This window comes from Mugil cephalus, chromosome 9, assembly GCF_022458985.1.
Source record: "Mugil cephalus isolate CIBA_MC_2020 chromosome 9, CIBA_Mcephalus_1.1, whole genome shotgun sequence".
NCBI lineage: Eukaryota > Metazoa > Chordata > Actinopteri > Mugiliformes > Mugilidae > Mugil > Mugil cephalus.
Genome location: NC_061778.1, coordinates 3029307 through 3047715, shown reverse-complemented (window position 1 = coordinate 3047715; position 18409 = coordinate 3029307). Strand labels below are relative to the sequence as shown.

At 41.3% G+C, this 18409-nt stretch overlaps 1 protein-coding gene across 7 annotated transcripts in view; it reads left to right on the top strand.

Moving 5' to 3' along the window:
• Positions 1-18409, top strand: part of mark4b (MAP/microtubule affinity-regulating kinase 4b) — a 53751-nt gene that overhangs the window by 20076 nt on the left and 15266 nt on the right. For all 7 annotated transcript variants that reach the window (XM_047594001.1, XM_047594000.1, XM_047594002.1 and 4 more), the window contains exons 2-13: positions 2390-2587; positions 3471-3524; positions 14282-14330; positions 14413-14478; positions 15367-15437; positions 15705-15761; positions 15886-16122; positions 16216-16335; positions 17023-17122; positions 17222-17331; positions 17422-17611; positions 17700-17920. In XM_047594001.1, the coding sequence (XP_047449957.1) occupies positions 2390-2587; positions 3471-3524; positions 14282-14330; positions 14413-14478; positions 15367-15437; positions 15705-15761; positions 15886-16122; positions 16216-16335; positions 17023-17122; positions 17222-17331; positions 17422-17611; positions 17700-17920 (1473 nt within the window). The remainder of the gene's footprint in view (positions 1-2389; positions 2588-3470; positions 3525-14281; positions 14331-14412; positions 14479-15366; positions 15438-15704; positions 15762-15885; positions 16123-16215; positions 16336-17022; positions 17123-17221; positions 17332-17421; positions 17612-17699; positions 17921-18409) is intronic.

The window sequence follows — 18409 nt, the reverse complement described above, 5'->3', positions numbered from 1 at the left end:
AATACAGTGACTCACCCTCTGGTACTTTTCCCTAACTCTTTTCTCTAGAAGGTCTAATCTGTGCAGGGCTTTATGCAGTACTGTACACTTGACACAACCTTTGTTTGCATACGGATTTATGGGATCATTTGTTTTAGATTCTGGTCTGATTTCAACCTTTTTTTTATTTTTTTGTCCAGATTTGAGTCTTTTTCCAGTCATTAACACTGCAGCTTATTTCAATCATTCGGTAAATGAACTGTAAATAGAGAATGGATCTGGCACAACGTGGAGTATATTAATATCCAAGTTGACTATCATTTAAGCGCTGCCTTAAAATACCACTGACTGATATGGCTCGGGCCATTTCTGTGTTAAGGGTTGTGAAAGTGGGAGGAAGCTGGCAAACAAAACTAAGCTAAACGCTGTGAAAAATAAAACCATTTGACACTTCGTATGAAATGCTTGTATTTGTTCTCGTAATCGTTTGTCAGGCCCGAAGGCAGGAATTGAAAATATGTCCGTTTGTATGTTCTGACGTTTCCTGTTCTTTCTTATTTCCTTGTTCCTCGTTTCTTCCCCACAACAGATGAAAGGTTCACACTAGTTTGCTTCAGTTGGATGTTTCTCTTCTAGAGTTTACGAGAGTTTAAAATTTAGAGCCAGTTTGCAGCTTGTAATTTCCAATTAGAGATGTGTTTCTCTTATCCTTCTGTTTGGCCTCCTGGTGACGTCTTATACCCGGCTCCAGGCTGCTTTAAGCCCTATTCACATGGGTCTGATTTTTACCTGGGGACCTCTGATAATTTGTCATAATCATGGGGACGTCTGTGATCTTAATCCTGTAAAGTAAAAATAACACCACAAATTAACTGCCATAAATCTCGTAAGGTGATGTGATCATACTAATCCATTTAGGGGTGAGGGTTCAAGTGAAGACACAAGACTTTTGTTTAAGATTTATGAAGGATGTGCAAATCAAAGTTTGGACAGATGTTAGGATGCAAAGTTGAGATGCCGCTAAACTATTCACCCATTTAGACAAATGAAATCATTAAATCAACCATTCATTTGTTCATCGGCAAAGGTGGAGCTGATTTAATCACTGACAGGTTGTTGGTAATTTCCTCCCCTATTTAGATAAATACTATCTAGAATTGTAAAGTAATTCAAACTGTCTGTGCAGCAGAGTGAGGTGGGAAGTAGCAGAGCCGTAAAAAACGCAACTTAAATTCGAGTATAACACAGAGTTTGTTTATCCTGTGCAAAATGTGCCAATATCTGAGTCAGAGGATGTCCCCAGGTAAAACTAATCCCATGCCAAACAGAAAGCTCATTGTGCACGCAAAAAAAAATCTACAAACTGATTTACTAACAGTTTAACTGTTAACTCGAACTCTTTCAAAGGTGTAAAAATTTTGCTCATAGAAATTGCGTCGAGTTTTAACGTGTCTCAAAAGGAACGTGTTGCGAACGGTTTGTCCTGCGTGTAATTGCGCACACATGGCTGCTGTTATTGTAGAGGAGGAATTCGCGCATCTTCTTTTTGCAACTAAAAGTTATCCCATGAAACACATTTCTGTTTATTTGCCTCTTTGTCTGACACCTTCAACGTAACGGCATCGAATGTCACTTTGCGTTTGCAAAGTCTCAACGGTGAACACCAATAGTGCCGTAAATCCCTCATTTACATACGGATGTTTGCACCCGCTGTCATTTAGACAATCACTTTTATTGAATCACCCGCAAACCGCAGTTGCAGCCCACACGCAAAATTCTAGATTGCAAATTTGGGATCCTAGTAGATCTGGTCCATAGTGTCTTAGCAGAGCTTGTTGTATTTATCAGCAGAGAATTGAGCACTTTGATTAATGTACGGCCGTGACCTCACATCCACTCACGAATGTGAAGAATGTGGGACCATAAGAGGTGTGATGGGATCTATAGGTGACCTGGTTGCGTTTTGCTTTTCAACCCTGACTCCAGTCACATGACTAACGGGACCAGAGTCATGGTCACAAGGTCTTTGTTGGCGTTCTGTTGGTTTTATATCACCCAGGGAAGGGAGTTCATTTGGAGGGTATACCTTTCTTTAGATCAGTGTTTTCTCAATTAATTCATCAATTAATTCAGCAAATTAGAGTTTATTTCAAATAAATAAACATATTTTTTTACTGTCGCTCAACTGAAAGGCAAAGCAGAACATGAACACATTTGAAAAGCAAATGCAATGCAGAGTTTAAACCTTAATATCCCCACATTTTCTCATGCTTTAAGATTGATTGAATGAATCTCACAGTTCTTAGATTTTCCAACCGTTTTAGTTGCAGAACGTAGTAAAACAGTCGTTTTGTGCAGGATTGTGTGAGTGTTCAGTTAAACTTAACCGTTCATCTCCGTCTCTCCTCAGCATGCCTCCCTGTCGGCCAGCCGCTCAGAGAAAGGCACTGGCTGGTCGAGTCGCTCCCTCGGCGCCCGATGTCGTAACTCCATTGCCTTTTGTTCGGATGAGCAGCCGCGCATCGGCAACTACCGGCTGCTCAAGACCATCGGCAAGGGAAACTTTGCCAAGGTCAAGCTGGCACGACACATATTGACCGGCAGAGAGGTGAGTTTAAGAAACTTAAGGAAAGTAGTGCACACAGGCTTATATGAGAGAAAAGCTGCAGTAGATAAATGTTTTTGGAGCCAGAAACAGACTCGAGCCCTGCAGCACGATCCAGACCTTAGAGCCTTTGTAGAGTGCAGGCGTATGTCTGTGTACTTAAATACACAGTCGTCTTTCTTCTCATAAAACCCTTGACCTACATCAGTTGAGTTGGTATCTCAAGGCCCAAGAAACTTTTTTTGTGTGTCTGCCACTGGCTCCCGATCATGTGAGCGCTACTGCTGCTGCTGTGTTCCACTCATATAAAGCAGAAGAGGGTCGTGCATCGGGTGGTGGCTTGATGCCGTCTTTGACCAGGTCACTACATGCCGTTAAGCCTCTAAAAGCCCCTCTCGGTTGTGCTAATGTAATTTACTGCTAGAAATGTGTCGACAAAAACTCAGCATCAGATCACAATATTCAGCAGCCATTAATTTGTTCCAGAAGTGGAAGAAATAGCTGATTAATGGATTTAAAAACTGCCTGGTGCTACAATGACAGACATAAGGGGGAAATTCTTCATTTGTGTTGCTTCACATTTTGTTGAGTTGCAGTTTAAGTCTCTGCTCTGATGATGAGGATGCAGAGACAGACCCAGATTCTCCCAGGGTGGTTCAGGGACTAAATTTGGGGGTGTTTCTTTTTTTTTTTTGGTTTGCTTTTTGTCTTAATTTGTCGTAAATGTAATATGTTTGTCTGTATAGAAACCGTCTGTCAAGGAAATAATAAGCACCAGTTCATATAGATAATTGTGCAAAGTGCAGCCTTTTTAAGCCTCTAAGTGATTCTTTTTGAAGTTGTGTCAGCTCTGATCTGTTGCAGTAAATAAGTCGTTTCCTTACAGGTTGCAATAAAGATCATCGACAAAACACAGCTCAACCCGACCAGCCTGCAGAAGGTGAGTGACATGTGACTGTATGTGTGCATGTTAGCAAAAAGAAAGTGTTTTTCATCGTTTGTACGTCACATTTAGGTCACCTACTGTTCACTAAGCAACCGCTGTCATAAAAGCAACATTAGATTTATGCTTCGGTTCTGTTGATGTTATTCTTTCCAATATCTGTAACTGAGTAATCTACAGGTAAGATGAGATAAGATAACGTTAGATAAGATTTGCCTTTATTCCTCCCACACTGGGGAACTTCTCGTTGTTGACAGCAGCAGAGACATTCAGCAATAACAGACACATGTGCAAACATATGTGTGGTCTAAGGAATAAAATTAGTATCAAAAAATATACAAAAGCTATATAACAAACAAACAAAGCAAAGTTCAAGTAATAAAATATAGAATTGTTGACAGGGATGCAGACAATGTACAACAGCAAGTATAAAAAATAAAAGTGTATGTACATGTAGTTGGGAAGAACATTGCACATTAACGGGATATGGAAAGTCCTTACAATAGTTAATAATCTGGAGGCCGTCTGAACTTTGACCTTTCGTTTTTTTATGGGAACCTGTTTCTGAATATATGTCAAGAGTTTACGTCAGTCCAAGTGTAAAGAGTAGCTGCAGAGAAAACGCCTCTTTACAACTAGTTCTTGTTTTTGCATCTGTTTGCGACTCAGTTTCAACTGTGATTTAAATCTTTTATAAAGTGTAGGATGTATTTATGTATTCAGTCCATATTATGGATGATACCACTAACAGTACTAATCAGATAGAAAAGAAATGCAGATTTGCTCCATAAATGCAACTGAATTTTTAATTAGCTTAGCTTTAGCTCTATTGCTGTGCCGACGCTACACGTGACATCACGTCAGTTTTTTGTCATAGATTGTTTTAGATTTTTGGAGTTGGAAACTTGCAACAAGTGCTTGAAGGAGATATTTTGCAATGGAGGTAACACCTTGAATTTGATTAAACATGTGATAACGCGTAGCATTTTTTAAAAGCTGAGAAATGTAGCGTCTTTGATAGCCTGCCAGACCCCACGCCTCTGTTTTTATCATGGTAATTATGACCGTTTGCTGTGAATTTTATTTTATATTGATTAGTTTATTTCTGCACAAGTCAACTTGCACGTCACAAAGTGCCCTAACAATGAAAAAGGCACCGTTTATGAGCAAAGTTTGGATGTTTTCCACCTTTAAAGCACCATTTTAAAAGTACCGGTTTTGCACCAGTGTGTCAGATAAAACCTCTGAAGCTTTGTGTCAGTATAATATAACCGTCATTTCACCACTCAGTCGGCTAGAACTGAGCTGGGTAAAGGATTGGGGGTATTGTGAGCCGCTGTATGCTTGTCTAGTGACATCTAGGGTCATGTATTAACTACACGTGTTGCATTCATGGCTCTAATGAGATTAAGCCCTGCACTGTCTGGACGTGGCCCCGCTGGATCTACTTTACTTGCGTTACCGTGTGATCCATGTGCTCAGTGAGAGCGATCTAATGGAGCGAAATCGAGTGAGAAACCGTCGCCTCAGGCCTGCAAACTGTTATCAAACAGTTATAGTTGCAGTATTTTCTCGTTTGCCTTTTGATGAAGGGAAAGTTCACCTCTTTAAATAATGGAGGAAAGTTCACCCCTTTCTGAATAGTGCAGCAGTGACACATTGGTGACTGTGCAGTTATGCTTCCTGTGTGAAATCCATCTGGAAACACTGAAGCTTGTTTGGGTGATTAGAATTAAACCCTCAGAGTCCTGCACACACAGTATTTATTATCTCCAGTAGTTGTAACTGATTATAAATGGTTTAGAAAATAGATAAATAACCTCATATTCAGATATCTAGTTTTGTTTTTCTATCAACTAATTGAGTTGAAATGTATATATTTGTCTATATATTCTTTTTCCCCACACTTTTTTTTAGTTTTTTTTGGTCAGATCAGATCTGCGTGTGCTTTAATCTCGCGTACACATAGTGTTTTGATAAGCTAACAGTTCTCACAGTTCATACAAGTGATTCTTTGTTCAGCGACGACCCTGCTGACCAAACTTTGGCCTTGTCTGATTACCAGATTACTTTATCTGAACCTTCACTGCCAAAAAAAAACACACACACTCACTCACTCGCTCGCTCACTAACTTCATCTAGATCAATACTGCATCGCACACACACACAGCTCCCTTATTGATGAATTCCCAGCTGGTTAGGTAACAAGTTCAGCCTGGGTTCTGACTCTGCTGATAAAACGAAGTTGGATTATTGATGGTGTCTGGCTCTGAGCGATAGTTGGTCCATCTGGCCTAGATACCGGCTGGTGCAGCGAGTTGATTGCTCTGCTTTTTCTGTCACACATCAGTAGGAAATAAAACCAAAAAGTGTTGTTGCATTGCATCATGCAGAAGACACACCCACTCAAGTCTATATCTGAACCATCTGAGTTTAATCTGTGTCCTGAATTTCAGTTAAATCGGACGTCTGATCAAATTAAGTTCCACTAAAACCAGAAAAACAGTCTCAAAAATGTAATAAATTACCCTTAAAAAAGTTTCCCTCGTACTAAGACTCTTAATATCTGCAGCCTCAGCAGAGGATTTGGACTGATCGTCACGTTAAACCTCGGGGAAACACAACCTGCTCCTGTTTATTATGTTCAGATAATGCATTATCTGCAACACATTTTAACCAAGTGCACATACTTGGGAGTGTTTGTTCTCAGAAAGGCTGCATATCGGTTTTTAAGCTGATGTTTCTCTGTTTTTTTGTGTAATTTTCTCTTCTCTAAATCTACATTATCATATCACGGCACAGTTACAGGGTGTTATCCCCACTTCATGATATTATATTTGTGTGTACGTCGTGTTTTTCCACTGTGCTACTCGGAGCACAAACATTTCTTTTGTTAAACTGCTGATCATGACATTCACCGTGTTGTTCCAGTAGTTATTTGCCAGGTTAATTACTCTGCAAATCTTCTCCTTGAGTCTCTAATCTAAAAAAATAGGATTATTTTTTTTATCAGTCGTGATACAAACCTGATATCCTGCAGACTGACGGTGGTGTAGTGCTGCATAGCGCAGCTGCGTCAGGTTCAGGGCTGCTCAGTTACATCCTGTCGCGTCAGCATTATCGTAGCTGGTGTAGGACACGACGCACGCTGCCAGGTGACACTGTCCCTCTCCGTCTCTTTGTCTGGCTCCGTCCGTCACATGTCTCCTCGCTCGGTGCCTCTGTCTCCGTCTCTGTATCGTGACATCGCTTTATCTGTAATCTGTTTAATTCCATTATGCCTCAGTGGCACAATGAAATGTTCGATAAATCATTTAATTATGACTAGGAACTGAAAATAGACTTTCTGTCTGTCACACGAGGAGTTCATGTCTCAAACACAAAGGCACATTATTCATCCCGACGTATTTAGAAATATAATTATTCCTCTTTGTGAGTAATTTGACAGATTATGTGTCAGTTGCTCAATTAACTGTTGAACTGCTGCTAAAATCTGAGGAAATAGTTTAAATCTTTTTGATGCTCGTTGTTGCTCGGTTCATATCAAATACCAGTATTATTTTTCTGTTATGATGTGAATTTTTAATATACCGGCATATTAGTGAATTTGATTATGTGAGACGCTGTTTCAGCCCGGACCCTTTTCGATGTAGCGCTTCTAAACACAGGTGTGATGAAGCTGAAAAGGCCTGAAGGAAAAAAAAAAAAAGAGGCCGTGTTGGTCGTGTTCTTTTTTTTTTTGTTGTTTGTTTGTTTTTTTTTATCTCTGAGCTGTAAATGTTCCCGGATTTCCACCTCAGCAGTCAGCGCTAACACGGGGCCACGCAAACCTGTTTTACTACTAGTGTGGGATTATTCTACGATATTTACTCATCATCACAGTAAAATAGTCCATCATTAGTCAGTCTGCTGCATTAATTCCTCTCTCAACCGGTGGAAAATGTTGTGAACATGTGATTACGCATGAAAAAAAAAATATTGTGATATACGTCAGACCATCAAATCTAATTTTTTATGAGACATAAAACAGAAAAGCAGGAAAAATATTATCTTAATAAACGACGTGACTCTGGACAGTTTCTGGTTTAACGCTGGATAATCTCAAACCATTATGTTTTGTTCCACTCTCAGTGTTTTTCCAACCTTAATCAGTCCTTTTCTCTTCATGGGAGATTGATTTATTTGCTTCAGCGTACCTAATGGATATGCACATAATTTGCATTTTAATTCTCGCAATATTAATATTCAAAAGTTGTAGTATTCACAGTTGAGCTGAAGCCGAGACACACGGCAGCTTCTGCCAAATCTCTAATTCTCTGCACAGAAGCTCTGCGCTTCCTCTATCTCCTCCTCTGTCTTCACACTCTGCGACTGTGGCTCAGTCTGTGTTTTGTCAACTTCTTCTCTCATGTTGTAGCTTTATGCCCCATTTCCTCTCCCACTTCTTTCCCTCTTTATCTCCTCTTTATTTTGCTCTCTTTACTGTAGTGCTGTGTCCCACTTTCCTCCACTTTCTCCCCAGGCGCTGTGTTGCAGCAGCTCCACTGTAATCACATCTGTCTGGAGCGCTACAGTACCACTGTCAGAACTAACAGGGACATATGGACTGTCAAGTTGTGCTCTTTTAAAAGTGCACTCGCTTTCCAGAGTCGGAGCCACAGCTCTGCATGTATTTATCCGTGCACATGCAGGTCATCAAATCATCAAAATCAAACATTTTCCAGCTGATACTTGTAGGAAAATGCAGAGAGAGAAAGACTGTAGCTCTTAATTGATAATAAATGTGAACCATTTCAGAGAAATTATCCAACTTGCAAAGCTGCACCGCCCGTAAACAGGTCAGTCTTGTTCGTGATTTATGTCTGAGTGTCTGTTGTCTAGAGTCGGAAATCCTCCTGTCACACCGAATGTAGCCAGAATAGAAAAACTAATTCTAAAGGTGAGTCGACTTTAGGGAAAGACGTGACCAGCAAATGTTCTGTTTATATAAGCTTTATGGCAACACGCGGGACCAGAAATGTTTTTGTGCGCTCTTCCCCTGCAGTGTGTGTTGTTGTGATAATCTGCCAGACTATGCAGGGCCCCATCAAAAAGCCTCGTGTTACTTTGAGAACGGGAGATTTTTTTTTTTGCAGGCAGCCCTCCAACTTTGTGCATGTGCACAAAAGTAAAGTGTATGCGTGTGCGTGCCAGACAGAGTTTTGAGCCACTATCTAACGCTGTGAAGTGTGTTTTGTCCCCTTGCTCAGGCCCCTTCAGCCAGGAGCTAAATTCCAGGCAAACAAAAGGGGCAGTCGTGTAGGGACGGGGAGGTGGGGATGGTTCGGGGGGGCGGGGGGGGGGGGGGGGGGCCTTGGTACAGGAGCAGGGACCTGGAGAATGACAAGATACAGAGCAGAACTGACAACAGATTGTGTGTGTGTGTGTGTAGGGTTGTACGTATGATAACAGGCGGATAGACTCCCGGCCCAAAACAATTTCTGCTACGCCTTTTGTGTGCATGTGTAATGCCATTATCTGGATTGCCATTGTACGCAGCATATTGTCCCTGTGTGGGTGTCTGTGCATAATAACGTTGTTGCTGCTGCATTGCATTGTTGTTATTGTTCCGGCGTGTAAAGGGAATAATTAGACACATAAAGGGACAGGAGTGCAGACGGAGCAAAAGCAGAAGGTTTTCCCACAAGCTCATCTTCAAAGCAACTTGAAAACAACAACAACAGCAACGACGACGGAAGGAGTTTGATGCCTTGGCCTCCCGTGCATACTTTCACTTTTCTCTTTTATTCTCACCTTGTAGTATTTTGTTCTCCCAACATCTGTAAAACTATATGCATTTCTCATCATGCACTCAAGCTTGAGTCCATCTTCTCGTGACCGGGGTCAAACACTCATCGTATGAGGCCCGAATTAAACTGCAGCTACTCTTCATTAATGATTCAGCTGCCTCCATCAATGGGCCTGGACGCTCCAGTTACTGCTGCACATTAAGTGAATGGAGACTTATTAGGGATAAAGTGGAAAAGGCCTGTGCTTCCAGAACCAGTGGCATGAAGGGTCAGTCATATGTTCAACGGCAAATCCTCGTGTGCTGTTGCTTATTAGATTATTTGCCTTAAGTCCGGCCAGAGATGCCTCCATATGTGTCTCGGAGGAGGTTAGTCAGACGTTTCCTCGAATAAATGTATTTGAAATGTCTCTGACAGATGCACAATACTCGTTGTTCTTTTTGTTATGCACATTGACGTCAGCAAGGTTTGGTTTACTGAAGAGGAAGCAACTCATCTGCCTTTTGTTGACATTGTTAAATTTAATTTGCTGACTCAAGCACAGTTTTGGCTAAAGAGATTTATTTTCTCTGGAGATAATTTAACTTGTATATTTCTGGGAAGTTACAGCGTTGCTTAATGTATGTACAAAAACCTCCATACATACACTTTGATGTTGTATTTGTAGTGTCAATTTTGCCATGTGCTACCGGACCCAAATAACTTTAGTGCAATTAGACGACGTAACATTAAGGAACGCTAATAATCTCTGCAGGTTTTTCCAGATGGACTGGCTTTCGATTGAACTGCCGGAGGTTCAGTGAAGAGGGCTGCTGCCTGGAAGCATGTGTTGGCATTGCACAAATACTTAATAAAGTGCTCTGTAATGTTTTTCGTCTAGAAACATCTGCAGCAGTAATGGAGTGAGGGCTGAACGGCCTCATTCAGATTTTTTCAGCAGCTCACAGACAGAGGCCAATTCACAGCGTGGACTCTGACGTAGAAGCAGAGCGTGCATTCATTCGCTCATTCTGTCGTTCTTTGTCTTTTTTTAGGCTTATTTTTCCCTGAATTTCTCTGGTCTTGTGATTAGCTGATGAGAGGACGTGTTTCACATGTGTAAAGTGTTTTTTTTGTCTGTTAGACATCGTGCAGAGGAGATGTGAGGAAATCTAGCTATTTAAACAACTAGAGATATATTTATTTCAGCATCTTTTTGTTTATTTTTTTGCTTCATGCTCTAACTCTGGAGTGAACATACTTGTGTGTGAAGCACAGATACCCAGTCTGGATGTGCAGGTCAAAGGACAATAAGAGTGGCAGGCCAGACACATGAATCAAACCGGCAGAGCACAATGTCCTCCTCACAATGTAAGACAAAGAAAAGTGAAAAAAAAAACCCCGACATATGGTCATTAACTTTGCTTTGTGTAAATCCTTGTAGAAAAAAACAGTGAAAGCCCCGGACGATTTCTTGCAAAGGCGCGAGAGACAGAGCGGACGTAAATCTTGAAAAGTTGATTAATGCGGTCTGAAAGTAGGTAAAAGAGCTGGAGGGTTGAAGGGAGGGCAAAGAAGAAGAGACGGGGGAAGTTGACTAAAGCACTTGTAAATATTTGATCCGGAGGAGTTTAAATGCATTTTTTTGAACAACGTAATTAATTGAAGGCCACACAAAAAACCTCTTTAAGACTTAAAGAAAAAATATAAATAAATCAATGAACACACACACACAGAAGCAGCTGAGTGTCAGCAGGCGGGTGAGTGTGTGTGTGTGTGTGTGTGTGTGTGTGTGTGTGTGTTTGGCGTTCCATGACTTCCCACAACCCCCCCCACCCCCACCACCACCACCAGGGGAGCCGGAGATCCAAGCCTAGGGATTAATACCTGGGTTTCCGTGGCAACTGTGACGCGCAGTTATCGCCATGGGAGAGAAGCAGGACGTGATTTAAGGAGGAGAGGGTGGAATATAAGGAAGGTCGATGAAATAAATAAATTTGCTGCACAACTGCTGCTTTAAAAAAAACACACACACACACACACAACAAGAAAAAGAACAAGTTAAATGTGCGTTATCTTCCAAAATGCAACGCAGGGTGAAGTGCTTTAGGAAACACACCTCATGCGCACTGTGTGCACTGCACAGCACTGCAGCAGAATGAGCGTAAGTATCGATCGGATCAATAGCAGTGACTCAACAATTTCCTGGCCAGTTTTGCTAATGTTTTTAGATCTTAACAATCTCCCTTCAGCTATTCCCTGTTTTGGAAACGACTGCCAGCTGCTGTTTTTATCTCTAATAAATATGCAACATCCCAACAAGCAGTGGCCACATATTGGATTTCATCCCACAGTGGCTCGTAAAAAGAAGGCATAAAAAAAAAAGAGAGAGGTGAATGGGTGTGTAGGGGGGAGAAGTGACGGAGGAGAGGCTCAGCCGATAATTCTTCTTAAAGCTCAGATGAACAGCTGATGCACCGTGCACTTAATTCAATTACACACACTCCCTCTGGACCCGTGTTTGTGTTTATGATGGCGCAGCTTCCCATTATGAGGGCAATGAATATAAAAAGTGACAGAGAAGAATAGAAACTCGTGTCAGAGATTATCATCTGTGTCTCTTATGTGTGAATGATTCTCCTACACAGCGAAAAAGCAAAAATAAAAGACGCCAGCTGCTGCCTTTTCAGGTGCAGACTTCATTTCCCAAAGTGAAATCAGTTTATTCCTGCAACTTGCAATTCTGTTCATTATCAGTCATTATTATTTACGAGCAAACGTCCGAAACACGTATGATTATATAAAACAGCAATATCTTTAATCTTCCATAATTTTTGTTACATTGTGAATTAATTTCTAATCAAATAAAACTCCTGCGACTCACATTTAGCTGTGCGTTACGAAAACGTCAGTTTGCAGGATGTGTGCTCACGTAGCCAAACCCAACCAGTTGTTTTCCTCTGGGTCCACTGGAGACCAGGAATTTGTGTCCGACCATGTGTAGACAAATGTGCATAGGAATTTGTACAGTACGTCGCCTCAGGGCGACTGTAACGTTATGTCATAGAGTTGTCATCAGGAGAATCGCACGTGGCTCGGAAGGAAAGTCGGATTTTTGTCTTAAAAGAAAACAGAGAATTAAGGAAGTATTTATTTTTTTTCTACCAGGGGTTAATTAAATTAGTTTCTGTTCTCATGATTCAGTGTTTTTGGATAAATACCTGGATGGGATATGGGAACTATAAGAGCATAAGATGAGCATTGTGTTTTATACGACAGGGACGGAGACAGAAAGATAAGGGAGGAGTGTGTTTCCCAGGGCAGCTGAGGTTCACCTACTAGAATGAAGGCATCAGTGCATTCCTGCTTTTGTGTCCTTGTTCTTTTCACTGGTTGTCCTCTCTGTCTTTTTTTTTTTTTGTGCTTTCCCTTTTTTCCCCCACTTGTGTGTAATTTATTCTTTTAGGGAGATTTTTTTTGCAGCAGTAGTGCTCTGCAGAACAAGAAAATGACACCAAACGTATTTGATTTCTTTCTGTTTTCCCCTCCTTTTGTTAGTTTGTCATTTCCTTGCCTTTCCCTCCCTCTAACACACCAACCCCTCATCTCCTGTGCATTGTTAATTTCGTCTCATTTGCTATTTTCTGTTTTAGTTTCCTGCCAACACACTCCACTGTAACATTCACTTTGTCTCGCGCTCCACGTGAAGTCTCATTTCTCCTCCGGGGTCAGAATGTCTCACGTCGTCGCTAATAGCCAAATAAAAACTGATGACGGATGAATGGTTTTGTTTAATACTTATACAGAGACCATATGCAGGAGACTTAATGAGTTTTTCCTCACTTTTCATGCTTCAGTTTACTGTAACTATACTTAAAACATCTTATGACCGGGGCTTCAGCACAAAAAAACGGCGACTTCCCTGTGCAATCTTTTAAATGGAGTTCCCAGACACATGCATTACTTTAATTAGAGAGAGGAGAAGATGGCATCAGAGTGGTAGGATGAGGCAGCAGTTTGGGGCTCGGTGATGGATTGGTGGTGGGGAGGGAGGGGGAGGAGGAGGAGGAGGACCAGAGTGGAAGCACACCCAGGGGAAGAGGTCTCATTGTCGGCCGAGCGTCGGTGAGACGTTCCCTGGGGTGACCCGAGGTCCGGAGGTGGTCGGAAACATGAGCACGAGTGGGAACGTGCATGGATTTGTGTGGGTGTGGAGAGATGAGATGGATGAAGGGGGGGGGGGGCGGTGGCTGTATACCAGCTGTGAAATGTATGAATTAACTGAAGGAGAAGTGGTTTGATGAATGAGAAACTGGACAAGACGACAGAATGTTAATACTCAGACGTGCATCATCCTCCTCCTCATGAGACCTGAGCTCCAGTTTAATATGCATTTATAATCTCTACATTTCTCTTTATTTGGGATTAGTAGCACCCAAGAACCATAAAAACTAAGCATCGTCTTTGAACAGGAAGTAGTTTTTGGAAGAAATTATGTCCTCATGTGTGGACACAGGGATTATTTCCCCCAATATTATAATAAAGTCACCAAAATATGTAATATAACAGTTTGAACAAGGCTTTGCAAAGACAGAATTGCAAATAATGAAGTCCTCAATCAAGTGCTTGCCAATTAGCAAAGTTATAGCTCGTTACTATTAATAGAATTTGCACGTAATATTAAATTAGAAAAGTTAATAGTTAATAATAAATAAACTTTTGTTCCGTGATCAGCTGCAGAATGAATCTGCTGAAATAAACGCTTTAATGTTTTTACACCAACTATTATCTAGTTATGAGGATAAAAGTTTAAATGGAGAAGAATAATCTGACACAAACCTTAAAACGTAACGTCCCCATATGAGGACGCAGGGACTCAGGAGGTTAACTACAATATACAGTTATTTATAGGTGTAATGGAATGAGATGAAGCGTAATTTTATATATTTTATTTATATTTCTGATGATTCATTCTCTCCTCTGCAGCTGTTTCGAGAGGTACGCATCATGAAAACTCTGAACCACCCCAACATAGGTGAGTTAAACTCAATCAGTTATCTTGTGTTTGTGTGTGTGTGCGTACTGTTAACATCTCTCTCTCTCTGTGTGTGTTACAGTCCAGTTATTTGAGGTTATTGAGACGGAAAAGACACTCTACCTGATTATGGAGTATGCAAGCGGAGGTGAGTGACACCACATCTTTGCCAAGTATTGAATGTTGCCACTTAAATTTATTACTTCTGAACTATACTCTTCCACCCTGTGAGCTTTTTTAATTTAGGCTATTTTCATTAGTTAGATTGTGTGTGTGTTTTCCTTGTTTTAATTCATCTAGCACTCAGACATTGTTCTACCGTTTCCCATGCGCTCATCTGTTTGCAGCTCCTGTCAGTATGTTGTGTCTCTTGCCTCCGGCACCTAATAAGGTCGTGGCAGCTTCACCAGCCGACATGCGACTCAGTCTCACATTCTGTTTTTACTCTTGAGGAAATCTTCTTGGGTTAATTTATTCGGGCTGTAGGACGTGCACACAAAAGTGTTTTTCCTTTCCACACACACACATACGTGGAATAATTTCAGATATTTACAGTATTTCTTCAGTTGTGTGTCAGCAAGAGCTTATTATGTGAGAGATCGTGGCTAAAAGTTTGCAATTCATAGAGTAAAAAAACATACAAATGCATAAATAAAATACAGAAGAGGGGAAAAAACTGAAAAAGGAAGAAATGGTTATCATATTGAGAAATCAACTTAGTGGGAACAACACTGTTATCTGTTGTTATCTTCTCTATGGCACAGCAGTTACTCATTTCTCTGAGCCACTGGCCAACATTAGGCCTCCGAGAGTTCTTCCATGACACATATCTCACTTAAAAGAGTCACTTTATTTCTTGGTATGACCGGTGTGGTCGGATATATCCCCAAAAAGATGAAAAAGTTGCATGCATAACGTTTAAAAGAGTTAAAAGAAGAAGAATTCTGTGTCTATACCATAAGTTAAGCTACAGTAATAAACCGAGGACTGAAACTGTCATAATGTGAACACTAATTAACTTACGTGCCTTCTCCAGGTGAAGTGTTCGACTACCTCGTGGCTCATGGCAGAATGAAGGAGAAAGAGGCCAGAGCCAAGTTCAGACAGGTCAGTGGAGCTCGGTGCCTTGTTTCTTCTTCTGTACATCTTTGTTCTTTGACATTTAACACCTGCAGGATGAGCCCTATGGAGAGAGGAAGAAGTAGAGTCAGTGGATGTGACTGCTTTGCTTGTAACTGTGCAGCGTAATATCAATGCAGTAAACACTTCTACTGTAGTTCTGACCAAATAAAACAAAAGCAAGCAGTCCCGTCATCCATTTTTATTTATATCATCGTTATAATACGACTGTTATATATTCTTATGTTGTTTCAGATTGTCTCGGCGGTGCACTACTGTCATCAGAAGAATATTGTTCACAGAGACTTGAAGGTGATTACAAGTTTCCATAAACTCTTTATTCATTATAAGATGAGCACGTTTAACCCTAAAATAAATAACACATTCTAGCTTTAATGGTTACAGCGTGTTTACATTTTAATTTATCTTCTTGCAGGCGGAGAACTTGCTACTAGACGCTGACTCCAACATCAAAATAGCCGACTTTGGGTTCAGCAACGAGTTCACTGCAGGCAGTAAACTGGACACGTTCTGCGGCTCCCCGCCCTACGCCGCCCCGGAGCTCTTCCAGGGGAAGAAGTACGACGGTCCAGAGGTGGACATCTGGAGCCTGGGCGTCATCCTGTACACGCTGGTCAGCGGTTCGTTGCCCTTTGACGGCCAGAACCTAAAGGTGGGTGATGACATGACGTCACTTCCTCCAGAGAACCACGTTTCTTATTGATTCAGCGTCCTTGATTCATCTCTGTCTCTGTGATGCGTTCAGGAGCTCCGGGAGCGTGTGTTGAGAGGGAAGTATCGCGTGCCCTTCTACATGTCCACGGACTGTGAGGGAATTCTGCGCCGCTTCCTGGTCCTGAACCCCACCAAGAGATGCTCCCTGGAGGTGAGGAGAGACCTTTACTGCATCGTTAGTGGGATGAAAACACTAAGTCCAGAGTGACACGTCCAGAGTGACCATAACAGTGTTTAAATATTTAACTTTACTATGCTCAACGCTTTACAGTTTGATAACGTCCCTACGTGTTTTAAATTAATGAGCAGTCAATTATATAAATATGGACAATGGCACAAGTTGAGGAAGTAGGTTAATAGCTGGATATCAATCAGTCAGTCAGACTTTATTTGTGAAGCACTTTTCATACAAAAAGTAGCACAAAGTGCTGGATACAATGATGCCACCTGTGTCGCAATGACAGACACACAACTTAAAAATTTATCATGTGAACAAATAAAAAATAAATTCATTAGAGCAGGAGCAGGAACTGTGGGGAAAAAAACTATTTAGACCTAAAAACATAAAATGAAATGAATAAATAAATAAAAATCAAACTTAAGGTCATAAAAAAGCAAATAAAATGCAAACTACCAAGACAGTAAAAATAAATTGTGAATAAATAGTTAAGATTCAATTAAAAGCCAAACTAAAAAGGTTTATATACTGGACATAGATGCAAAGTCTCAAATTGGTTTTGATATTAAGAACAAAAAACACTCTTCTTCCAAACTTACAAGTTCAAATGAGTTTTTTTTTTCTTGCATTGACAAGTCTCCTGTTCTTTCTCATCACCAGCAAATAATGAAAGATAAATGGATTAACGTCGGCTACGACAGCGACGAGCTCAAGCCCCATATAGAGCCTGTGGAGGACTTCACAGACACCAGCCGCATTGGTGAGAAAAAATGTTTATCTGCTTAATAATCGGCCTCAAAATTATAAACTTTCAAATGCAAATTGATGCCTGATGTGTGTGTCATTCGTTTTGTTTCAGACGTGATGGTTGGGATGGGCTTCAACAGGGAAGACATCAAAGACGCACTGGTCAGTCGCAAGTACAATGAAATCACTGCCACATACTTGCTGCTGGGACGCAAGACCGAGGTGATTCAGACTATTTATATTTTATTTATTTATTTATTTTTATTTTTGTTATACTGTCAAGGTTACAATTTTGACATTTTATCATTTCAGACGGATGTCACCGACTCCCGATCAGGCAGCACCTTAAGTCTGGCTCGAGTCCGACACGGCACCATCACCAACGGAACAAGCAAACACTCCACTTCCTCTTCCTCCTCTGGTGCAACGTCTTCCTCCTCCGGCCATAAGGCCCAGCGCAGCGCCTCCACGTACCACCGCCAGAGACGACACTCCGACTTCTGTAAGGACCTGACACGTATTTCATTTTCATTTAATCATTTTATTGAACTAAATGGAAAGCTAACTCACCGAGAACTACTTTTTTCCAGGTGGTCCAGCAGCTCCTGGGTCGGCGCATCCCAAACGGAGCCCCAGTGGCGCGGGCGAGGGGGCGGGGCTTAAAGAGGAGCGCCTGTCGGTACGCAAGCCGAGCACCAGCACCGTGGGCTCCCGTAGCATCCCGACCCCCTCCAGTCCCATGGTTAGCTCCGCCCACAACCCAAATAAAGCTGAGATACCTGACCGACGCAAAGAGGTCAACTCGACTACGGTAAGAGCCAAAGGACATTTAATGAGCTGGATGAATCTACGGTTGTTTATGTCTGTGTCTCGCCTCTCACCCACTGACAGCTTGGATAGACTCCAGCAACACCTGCAACCCTGTCAATTACTTGATTTTAGAAGTAACTAAGTTAGATTTCACATTAACAAATCCATAATGCGTTTTAAAATACTGCATTTTGCATGTTTAACAGTTTTAACTTAAAAACTATTTCCCGAAAAAAAAGAAAAAATGCATGTTTTTATAAAAAAAGGCATCCTCTATAACAGAGGTGTCAAACATAAGGCCCGGGGGCCAAAACAGGCCCGCGAGAGGGTCCAATCTGGCCCGTCAGATAAATTTGCAAAAATTACACTGAAGATATCAGCTGAAAATATTTGATTAAATAAGAAAGTGCACTTGCACCTTGCACTTCTTAAGAAATTCATGGTTGTTCATTACATGTAGCTGTACTTTTTTGCACTAAAGCAAAGGGAA